This window comes from Capsicum annuum, chromosome 11 (assembly GCF_002878395.1).
Source record: "Capsicum annuum cultivar UCD-10X-F1 chromosome 11, UCD10Xv1.1, whole genome shotgun sequence".
In the NCBI taxonomy this organism is placed as follows: domain Eukaryota; kingdom Viridiplantae; phylum Streptophyta; class Magnoliopsida; order Solanales; family Solanaceae; genus Capsicum; species Capsicum annuum.
Genome location: NC_061121.1, coordinates 83,927,974 through 83,939,281, shown reverse-complemented (window position 1 = coordinate 83,939,281; position 11,308 = coordinate 83,927,974). Strand labels below are relative to the sequence as shown.

At 36.0% G+C, this 11,308-nt stretch overlaps 1 protein-coding gene across 1 annotated transcript; it reads right to left on the bottom strand.

Annotated features, from left to right (window-relative positions):
* Nucleotides 1–320: 320 nt before the first annotated feature.
* On the bottom strand, nucleotides 321–4,429 carry LOC107847712 (putative multidrug resistance protein; the record flags this gene model as incomplete). The annotated part of the gene is given in 12 exon segments (XM_016692141.2): nucleotides 321–533; nucleotides 535–653; nucleotides 656–743; nucleotides 746–881; nucleotides 987–1,570; nucleotides 1,572–2,323; nucleotides 2,326–2,483; nucleotides 2,485–2,721; nucleotides 2,723–2,928; nucleotides 3,027–3,567; nucleotides 4,100–4,207; nucleotides 4,209–4,429. Coding segments are annotated over 12 exon segments (3,183 nt in total), but the record flags the coding sequence as incomplete, so codon positions are not given.
* Between the last annotated feature and the right edge of the window lie 6,879 nt (nucleotides 4,430–11,308).

Genomic DNA, 11,308 nt, shown 5'->3' with positions numbered 1-11,308 from the left:
TATGTAAATATAAAATGCACAACTCACTTAAAAAGTGAGTTAACTTTCATTGTATAACTCACTTAAAAAGTGAGTTAAGTAGAAATAAAATACTTGACTCACTTTTTAAGTGAGTCATGTACATTTTCAGAATTCTAACCCCGTTAGCCAACTACCGTTAAAAAAAAATTGATATAACTCACATTAAGCATACATTTAATGGACGTGAACATCATTATGTGAGTGTTAATTCTTCCTGTTTTGATATCCCACCTTTATCCTAAAATGCATATGTTGTGAGTAGTAACTTTGTTGTACAAAATACCTGTGCACTCAAATCAAAAAAATTGAAAGAAGTGCCAATAAGGTCGAAAAAATAAATACATAGAGCCATTGGGTAGCTGGCGTATATTTCAAAATTGCTCAAAATAAAGGTGGTTACTTGATGGATCCTAAGTCTTAAGGAGAACTAATCATATTCTTTAATATATATAGGGAAACAATGGCAACATCAAAATATTTCACCTATAAAGAGAATGGCCAGATTGCAACTTCCATCAGTCCATAGTAGGAGCCATTCTTTCCTAGGGCAAGCAGCTGAGAATGTGATCTTTGTTCCACAACCTTTCTATTTTTAATCAAAGCTATGATGTCTCACTTCTGTATCATTGATAACGTTGAGCTACAACTACATTTGTTCTACTGATCATCATCTTCTCCAGTGCTTCTTGTACCAAGTTCTCAGATACACTGTCAAGTGCGATGCGCTAGTTGCCTCGTCTAGGAGAAGTATAGTTGGATTCTTTAGCATCGCTCGTAAAAGTGCTATTCTCTATCTTTGGCCTCCTGAGAGCTGGACTCCTCTTTCACCACAATAAGTTTCATAGCCATCCTCCATAGCACTGAGATACAAGATTGCAATTTTTGAAGCATTTGTTTCAAAATGAAACTGAAAGGCATTAGCAGAGGAATGGTGATATTTATACAGTAGTTATATATGATCATACCTTATAAATTCATGGGCATTGGCACAAATTGTAGCTTTCTTGATTTCGGACTCGGTGGATTCTTCTTTCCTATAACTAATATTTTCGCATATGGATCCTGCAAAAAGGGCAGGTTCTTGACTCACTAGAGCAATCTGTGATCGTAAGCTCTTCAAGTTGTAGCTTTTGATGATGTCTCTATCATCGATTAGAACTTGTCCCTTTATTGGATCATAGAATCTTTCTATCAAGCCAATGATGGTGGATTTTCCTGAACCACTTCGCCGGACAAGTGCTACTGTTTTTCCAGATTCAATTTTCAGATTTATTCCTTGGAAGATTGCTTGATCAGGCCTAGACAGATAATAAAAGAAGACATTCTTCAGCTCTATTTTTCCTTTTGATACCTTTGTGGCTTTAAGCCCTTCAGGACTCTCGGGTTCAATCTCAGTCTTGCCATCTAAGGTAGCAAATACAGATGCAACTGCACTGCTACCTCTTGCCAAATCAGAAGTTATACTTCCAGTATCTGTGATATTTTTCCCAGTACTCATCAGAAGGAAGAAAACTTGAAATAGGTGCTTTGAGGTGAGTTGAGTTTCTGTTCATTAGTCTTCCCACATACCAATATGTTAAGGCAATGGCAGCTGTAGCTAGAAACTAAGAGCAAAACAAGCCAGCACCAGAAAGCAATGAATGTCGAATATTTTCTATTCGGGGGCCTTTCGGAGTTTCAGCAAATAGGTCCAGTATTCTATCTTGAGAAGAGAAGGCTGTGATAGTCCTATGATTGATCAGTGCTGCACTTGCTAGCTGGCTTCCTTCACTCTGTGCCTTTTGGGATCTTTCCGATATTGTTTTCATCAGAACACTTCGCCAGTAGAAGCTTGCTATGAGTAAAGGTTGTATAGATATCAGTGCAATGGCAACTCTCCATGCGACAATTAATGCAAGCACAAAAGTAATCAAAGCACTGACAGAAACCTGTAATAGCAATGACATACGGTCACTAACAAGGGATCGAACCATACGGGCTTCGGTGGAGAACCTTGCACAAACTACTGCACGCGTGTTCTGGTTTTGATCAAACCAGCCCACCTCAAATGTGAGCAAGTTCGAAAGCACCTTTTCTCTGACTTTTTTGGTCAGTTTCTCTCCCATTTTAGAAAAATTGTAATGTTGGAGTAGATTGGCAATGGAACTAGTCAAACCTAAAAGACTGCTGTAAATTTTGATCTCTGACTTTATCTTTGAACTGTCATTTGATGTATACACTGATACAACTGATCCCAAGAAAAATGCATAAAGTGTTTGAAGTACACCAAAGGTAATACCTCCTAAACATCCCAATAACGCTTACACTCTGGTGCATTCATCTGGAGCAAATGCCAAGTTGAGGGACTTGGATGAGAGAAATTCTGTAAATATTCACCGTCACTATCATAATAAGAGCATGTATGAATGGAGGGAGCATAACTAACACTTATTGTTGGTCTAAACGGTGAGGCAGGACTATTTTGCCAACTTGACATAGAAACATGAGGGGACAGGCATATTATAACTCCTCCTTGTGTAACTTCTGGCCTCTTTTGGAAGGAACAGACTAGATAGCCCTTCACAATTTGTTGTTGATTGCTGCAATTTGACCATTTTATAGTAAACCCCACTTTCTTCATCAGTCTTACTCATTAGATCATCATGAGAACCAGATTCAACTATTCTCCCTGACTCAAGGACTACAATTTTGTCAGCCGTGTATTGTACTGGGGCAATAGGCAATGATGATTGTTGTCCTTTCTTGTGAAGCATGGTCTAGGGCCTCTTGAACAATTCTTTCTGATTGTGTATCCAGAGAGCTTATAGCCTCATCAAGTAAGAGAATTTTTGGGTCCTTAATCAATACCCTTTCTATAGCAATCCTTTGCTTCTGTCCTCCCGATAATTGAAAACCAAATTGTCCCACCTAAAATCCATTTGGAACTTTGTCAAATTAAACCGAGGAGGAAAAAAACAACAGATAGCAACATATGTTTCCAAAAGAACAAGAGAAAGATGACTTACACGAGTATCATATCCATCAGGTAATGAGGCTATAAATTCATGCATGTTTGCAGCCTTAGCAGCTTGAACAACCATTTTCACTGATGCTCCTTATTTCCCGAAGAGTATATTTCCCTTGATGGATGTAGCAAATAGAACAGGCTCCTGATTTACGAACCCCATCTGAGATCTCAACCATTTAAACTGCAGTTTTTTTATTTTATGTCCATCAAATAAGATATCTCTTTTGATTAGATCATAAAACCTTTCTAGCAAAGAAATGACAGTGGACTTTCCAGAACCACTGCCTCCCACAATTGCTACTGTCCTTCCAGCTTTCACTTTAAGACTAAAATCACAGAGGACCAGGATATCTGGTCTTGATGGATAGCTAAAAGTTAGCTCCTTAAACTCGATATCTCCTCTTATATATGCTAGAAGTTTCCCTTTACCATCTTCAGAATCTATTTGAGGAACACGATCGATTAGTTCGAAAATTCTTGCAGCAGTAATTGTTGCCTCTGTGATGAATTAGATATTCGGAAGTGCACTCATACATGACCTATAATCACAAAAAATAAACCCTTGGCAATATCAAAATTTGTTGCAATCACTATCATATCTTGTTTAAACTTATCTCATTTTCAATTAAATACAAACGAACTAAATAAAGATTTATGTTCTTTATTTTTTAAAAAGAGAGGCAGCCCAGTGCATTGAAGCTCTCTAGCTCTCTGCTCATATTCTGGCTAAAGGAGTGAATGTAATTTTCACATGAACTTTATCAATCTACTGACCTTCTTTTGTCATATTACAGCAAAATAAACTTTGTCCACCCGAACAGTAAAATTACTCGAGTCAAATTATTTCTTGTCACATTAAAGTAACTGAAATTTATCTGCTAGAGGCACTCTACTTTTTTCACTTTGAGCACAAAACCTATCCATCAAGGTGACTAACCTGCTAGAGCAAGTAAATTAGTGACTTTACGATTACAAAGTACAGTTATTTTAATGTGATAAGAAGTAATTTTATAGTTCTGCTATTAAAATTAAGTCTCAAGTAGTATGAGGGGGGAATTAAATGAGACTTACAATCCTCCAAGAACAACACAAAGAGATGATATGAAAACAGGGCCACCACTTTCTCCTCTATTAGCAACAAGGACAATTCCTGCCGATGATTGAAATGCCCACGACACAAATCATTCCCATACTTCCTAACAACAATCCCTAAGTAAGTCCTTGCTTCACACCAAGTTTCAAACTTTCATCAAGAGCATTGCAAAATATTTTTACCATTTCATTTTCTCCAACGTAAGAATTAACTGTACGAATCAATGAAATTGCTTGTTCAGCTATACTCCCTACAACTCCATAGGCATCCTTTGTAGACACGTAATTTTGTTCCTTCCGAAGCCCAATTCATCCATTTTTACCTCACGTTATCATACACCCTCATCCATGTAATTATCCCTCCACAAAATTAAAAAAAAACAAACTCCCTGACAAATTTTATCTCAACCAACTCAAACCCCTCACCCAACCCCCTACCCTTATACCCCACTTACCAGTTACCCCCACCCCTGGATCACATTTTCCTTTTTCCTTTTGAGAGTATATATACAGAACAATACAATACACAGATAGGGAGAATGGACTAAGGGACCCACACCAAAAAATCACCATCACTCTTCTACACAATTCCATACACGCATATATACACAACATACGATACCCACTAGGGGGATTCGGACAGATGGATTAAAATACACACACCCATACAAAATTCCACATACATAGAACACTCCATTTTCATCTTCACACAATTCTTCACATCACAGAAAGAGGACGCACATTCTCTCCATACCTGTACACACATATCTTCCATAGACAATACACACAGAAAAAGAGCTCACGCCATTTTTTGAAACTCCATTTCCTCTCCTTTTCTTCTTCTTCTTTGCACACTCTCACAGAAGACCACACGCAAACATGCATCTCTCACAAAACACATCATCCATACTCACAGAAAAGAGATAGGAGAGCTTTATAAACACAAAAATAGCGTAGAGAGGGGAGAGATCGGAGAAACAACGAGAAAACGAGGGAGAGATCAGAGAAACAGCGAGAAAACGAAAGAGAGATCGAGAATACAGTGAGAGGTCGATGAAATTTGCAAAAAGTAGACCCAAATAAACTGGAACCGACTGTTTAGGGTCTGATTCCAGTGATATTCGCCAGAACGGGTGAAAACAGGGTAGGGTTTGCGAGAATTTGATCTGTCCGTTTGCTATTTCTCAATATGAGTTGATTTTGTTCGGGGTTGAGGCTTTGTCCTTCAAGGCATTCTGATCGGAGTTCTAACCAAATGCTTTGGCGGATTGAAATAAAAATTGAGGTTCAATTCTACTTTTTTCTCTTTTTATTTCATTATTTATTATATTTAGTGTGCTAGATATAACGAAAATATCAAAAAAAAAATTCATTCATAGTTATTGGTGTCAGTTTTATGTGATGTGTTAAATTAAAACCCCCAAAAGATTTTATTAACGGTTTTCATCGTCTGTCTTTAGTCGTTTGTCTTAAGTTAAGATCAGTCGGTTCTTTAATCTTTAATTGTTCAATCTGGACGAACTACGCACCACTGATTCTCCTCTCCCGGGAATGAGATACGTAGGCAACCTATTGTGGGTTCGGGAATCTTATTTGAAAAATTCAAAAAGATTTTCTTCACTCTTTATTAGAGTAGGTGTCATATACATCTCTAAAAGAAAACCACAAAAAGATTTTTCTTTAATAGTTTCAAGTTTCATTTTCGTATGAAATTCAAAGTTGAAAATCCAAAAAGATTTTTCTTTGATAATCATAGGTTTCATTTTGTATAGAAATCTGAAAAATCCAAAAAAATTTTCTTCACTTTTCATTTTGAATAGGTGTCATATATATTTTTAAAAGAAAACTACAAAAGAGATTTTCCTTTAATAGTTTCAAGTTTCATTTTCATATGAAATTCAAAATTGAAAACTCAAAAAGATTTTTCTTTGATAATCATAGGTTTCATTTTGTATAGGATGTTAAAGTTGAAAAATTTTAAAAGATTTTTGTTAATTCTTTTGACAATTTGTTATTTTCTTTTCTTCGTAATGTTTCAAAAAATAAAAAGAAAAAGAGTTTAATCGGTCATTTTTGGCAAGACTTCACGAATTACGCACACCTGATTCTCCTCTCTTGGGAGTGAGATACGTAGGTGCCCTTCTTGGGTTCGGTGATCTTTTCCAAACAAAAAGAAAAACCAAAAAAGATTTTGAGAAAGTGTTGAATTCTAACACGTTTGTTATCTCTTGTTCAGTTAGTTTAAGGTGGTTAGTTTGTGGCATTTTGGCTAGTCCTCCACATCACGCCAAATTTGAAGAAAGTTTAGCTGTGTCCAACAAGGATATAGAGAGTGACCTCATGGATCAAACAAAGAGTCAAGAAATTGAGAGTTTAAAGGAAGAGAATTTGAGACTAAGACAACAAATAATGTAAATGTATCGAGCTTGAGTCAATGGGTTGCCTCCTCCTCCATTCCCCACTATTGATCCTGCAAATACTTGAGTCTTCTACCAAAATTGCAAAGTCAGTTTCCTACTATTGTTGATGCATCACAGCATGCCACAAAATTCATTCCACGTCAAATGCACCCCAATACTTTCACCACTCATTCCTTAGCTCCTCAGTATAAGCCTACCATATTCATAGCACCACAACCCGTCTGTGCTTTTGTTGCTCAACCTTCTACTAAGGCTTCTACTTTGGCTATCAATCCAAGAATTGTGCTTCCCCAATCCTCTAGTGAATCTATGTTCAATACTCTTGATGATCATTGCTATACTCTTGAGCCAACAGTTAAGTTAAGTGGACTGCTAAAATTTCTTATCAAGAAGCTTAACATGCCAGAAAAGCCAGACCGAAACCTCAATCGATGCCCCAACTCGGTATAGTCCTTCTCCTCCCCTTAGAGGTATTTGTGACTGGTTTCCTTCATAACTTGGGTAGATAGGATATCCTGATGTAGACTCGGTGGCCCTCCTTGCTTTTGTTCCCTCATTTTGAATAATGACCGGGATAAAATTCTATCCCGTTATCTACTTCTTTGTATGAAAACACCTTGTGTTTACATCCAAAGGGGGCATGATGTAGACACGTAATTTTGTCCCTCCCGAAGCCTAATTCATCCATTTTTACCTTAAATTATCATACACCCTCACCCATGTAATTATCCCTCCACAAAATGACAAAGTAACAAACTCCCTAACAAATTTTATCTCAACCAACTCACACCTCTCACCCAACCCCTACCCCTATACCCCATTTACCCCCCACCCGTAGATCACATTTTTCTTTTTTCTTTTGAGAGTCTATACTGAACAATACAATACACAGATATGGAGAATGTACTGAGGGACCTACACCAAAATCTCACCATCACTTTTCTACATAATTCCATACACGTATGTATACATAGTACACGATATCACTAGGGGGGTTCGGACAAATGGATTAACATACGCACATCCATACACAGAACACTCTATTTTTATCTTCACACAATTTTTCACATCACAGAAAGAGGACACACACATTCTCTCCATACCTACACACACATATCTTTCATAGACACTACACACAGAAAAAGAGCTCACGCCATTTTTTGAACACTCTATTTCTTATTCTTTTCTTCTTCTTCTTTTTCTTAGTACACTTTCACAGAATACCATATGCACACACGCATCTCTCACAAAACACATATTCCAAACTCATGAAAAAGAGATAAGAGAGCTTTATAAACATAAAAATGGCGTAGAGAGGGGAGAGATTGGAGAAACAATGAGAAAACGAGGAAGAGATCAGAGAAACAACGAGAAAATGAAGGAGAGATCGAAGAAACAGTGAGAAAATAAGAGATATCGAAAATACAGTGAGAGGTCGATGGAATTTGCAAAAAGGAGCCCAAAATCGATTGGAACCGACTGTTTATGGTCTGATTTTGGTGATATTCGTCGAAACTAAGTAAAAATAGGGTTGGGTTTGCGAGAATCTGATCTGTCCATTTGCTATTTCTTAATATCGAGTTGATTTTATTTGGGGTTAAGGCTTTGTCGTTTGAGGCATTCCGGTCGGAGCTTTAATCAAATACTTTGGCGGATTGAAATAAAAATCAAAGTCCAATTATACTCTTTTCCTGTGTTTATTTCATCGTTTACTATATTTGGTGTGTTGGATTGAATTTCGTATTTTGTTGAATTGAATATCATGTGTTGTTTGATCCTTGGTGATGATGAAGGTGTGTGTATTTTTATTTGTCGTTGGTTCCCTTGATCATGGTTTTTATGGTGAAATGATATCTCGTTGAGAAGTAAAATTGGTTGTTCAGGGTGGAATTGAGAAAATGATAGAAAGGGTGAATTTAGATTAATTTTGGTTTATTTTTTAATTCGAAATAAGTATGAATATTGTTGGAACGTGATCGAATTATGACATGTTGAAACGGATAGGCACATGTAGGTTTGGGTAGGCAAAATTTAGGAATGATGTTTGGTTGAATGCATGGAATGTTGAGTGTGTTGAATGTTTTCTAGCTTATCTCATGAAATCAAAATTGTATTCATTTGCCGGAGAATGCCCCGAAGAAATTGTATTTATTCACCGGGGAATGCCTCGAAGTATCATGTACTTGAAGATGACGTACGGTCAAGGCCTAGAACGTCAGGTGGGGTTTAGGTTACGAGTAGTTTAGAATAGAATAAGTTTACATTTTTGCATTTTTCATTTCGGGACTGTATAATTGGATTGGACACTAAATTTTGAATTGTTTTGTATGTTTGATTGATTGTTTTTATGCATTTTTTGTGGGTTTATAAATTCGTAATGTCTAATTATTCGATACGCTCTATCAAGCGATCGTGGTCGAACCACGGGATCGAGGGGGGCTTAACACCTTTCTCTCGGTCAACAGAATTCATTAACCGGGATCTTTTTTCTCAAACCAGTTTTAAAGAGTCAAATCATTTTGAAAAAGATTTTCAAATGTGACTTGGCACACTTAATTTATGTTAAGTGGCGACTCTAAATAAAAAATATAAATAATCCTTTTTCGAAATAAATTTTAAATCTTTTGTCACTTTGATAATAAAAATCCTTTCGAACTTAAAACATTAATCTTTTTGGTAAAAAAAAGGTGTGACATCCTTCATCTTCATTCCCTGCATCATAAGTAGCTTCCCAAATGCTACACCAGGTATAACAAAACCAAGTGGAAATAGAATTGAAGCTAATGCTAGTGTTAAAAGTTGTTTTAAGGAATAATGCACGCGATTTATTTTTTGATTTTCTCCTTTTTTTTGACATACAACTCATAGTCAATTTGAGATTCATATTCGTTTTAAGAGACTGATTTATGGTAAGTTTAATTTATTTTTAGTTGTAATAGTATTATTTAAGGAGGAATTGATGATCAATAAAAAATAGCTTTTGAAAAAAAACCTCTCTGCGTTCTTCTCTAACTCATATATATTAAAACCAACAATTGGTATCAAAGCTATTTTTCTTGAGGAACCTGTGAGTGAATGGGTGGATTCTGAAAATAGTTTTTCACGAATGGCTCCATCCATTTTTTATGGTGAAAATGATCAATTATGGACTGTGAGAATAAAAATTTACTTGGAGACTCTTGATCTTTGGGAAGCCGTGGAAGTTGATTATGAAATCAATCCGCTGCCAAATAATCCCAGCATAGCCCAAATCAAGAGTTACAAGGAAAAGAAAACCACGAAGTCCAAGGCGAAGGAAACTCTGTTTGCTTCTATTTCAACAACTATTTTTACAAGAATTGTCTCTTACATCACTAAAAGAAATTTAGAATTATTTGAAGAAAGAATATGCTAGAGATGAAAGAACCCAAGGAATGCAAGTACTGAGAGTTCAAGTTGTAGAGAATGAAAGATTCTGAGAAGTCAAAGTGTACTCAGACAGATTATTTGGTATTGTTAACAAGGTAAGATTACTAGGAACTGAATTTAAATATTCAAAAATTTTTGAATTTTTTTGTTACAGTGCCCGAAAGATATGAAGCATATATAACTATCTTGAAAAATACACAAGATCTATCTAAGATTACCTTGGTAGAGTTTTTAAATTCTTTTCAGGCACTGAAACAAAGAAAACTTATGAGCCAAGATGGTATGGTTGAAGAAGCCTTACTAGCCAACCACAAAACTCGAAAAAAGAATAAAAATTTTAAAAATTTCTCACCTTATAAGCACTGTGGAAAAATGGTTCCTCCACCATATAGATGTTGGAAAAGGCCAGATGCAAAGTGCATCAAGTGTAATCAACTTGGCCATGAAGCAGTGATTTGTAAAAGTAAATTTGAAAACCATGAAGCAGATGCACGTGTGGTCAATGAAGAAGAAAAAGAATACCATCTTTTTGTTGCAACATGCATGTCAAGTAAGGTTTCAGCAAATTTTTGATTGATTGATAGTGGTTGCACCAACCACATGACTTATAACAAGAGTTTTTTTTAAAGAGTTAAAGCCTACTAAAATATCCAAAGTTAGGATCAAAAATGGTGACCAGATTCTTGTTGAAGGAAAAAGAACTATTGTCATCAAAAAAGTTTAGATAATAAAGCAATTTCAAATGTTCTTTATGTACCTGATATTGATCCAAACTTGTTGAGTATTTATCAGTTGGTAGAAAAAAGATACAAAATATCCTTTGAGGATAAGCATTGCTTTATCAATGACGGTGCTGAAATAAATTTTAAACATTCAGATTAGAGGTAAGCATTTCTTATTTGATCCAATGGGAGATGTTTCTGTAGAAGATGAAAAAGATCATAGGCTGAAAAAATTAGAAGATGATCCTCTAATTGAAAAAACACAAGCAATATGTGAACCTCCTAGGTTTAAAGGAGATATTAATGTTCCTAAAGGAATTGAAGTAATGGAGGAGTTATCTATGTTTCAAAAAAATAAAACAGGTAAATTAAAATTCAAGATGCAAACGAAGCAGGAAGATATGCCTAAAGGATTTAATAGTCAAGGGTTGCATTCAAGACAAGAAGTGAATTTAGTTCACTACAAGCCAAAAGATGTGACACACTCCAAACTTCGTGCCATGTCGTATGGGCACCTCGAGCACACATGTACCAGAGTTTTTTACGTAACCCAGCCTAAACACCTCATCACATCATAGGAGTCGAAGGAACTCAAATTCAGAAGTTAAGATCACGGAATAATATCATAAGTCAAGATT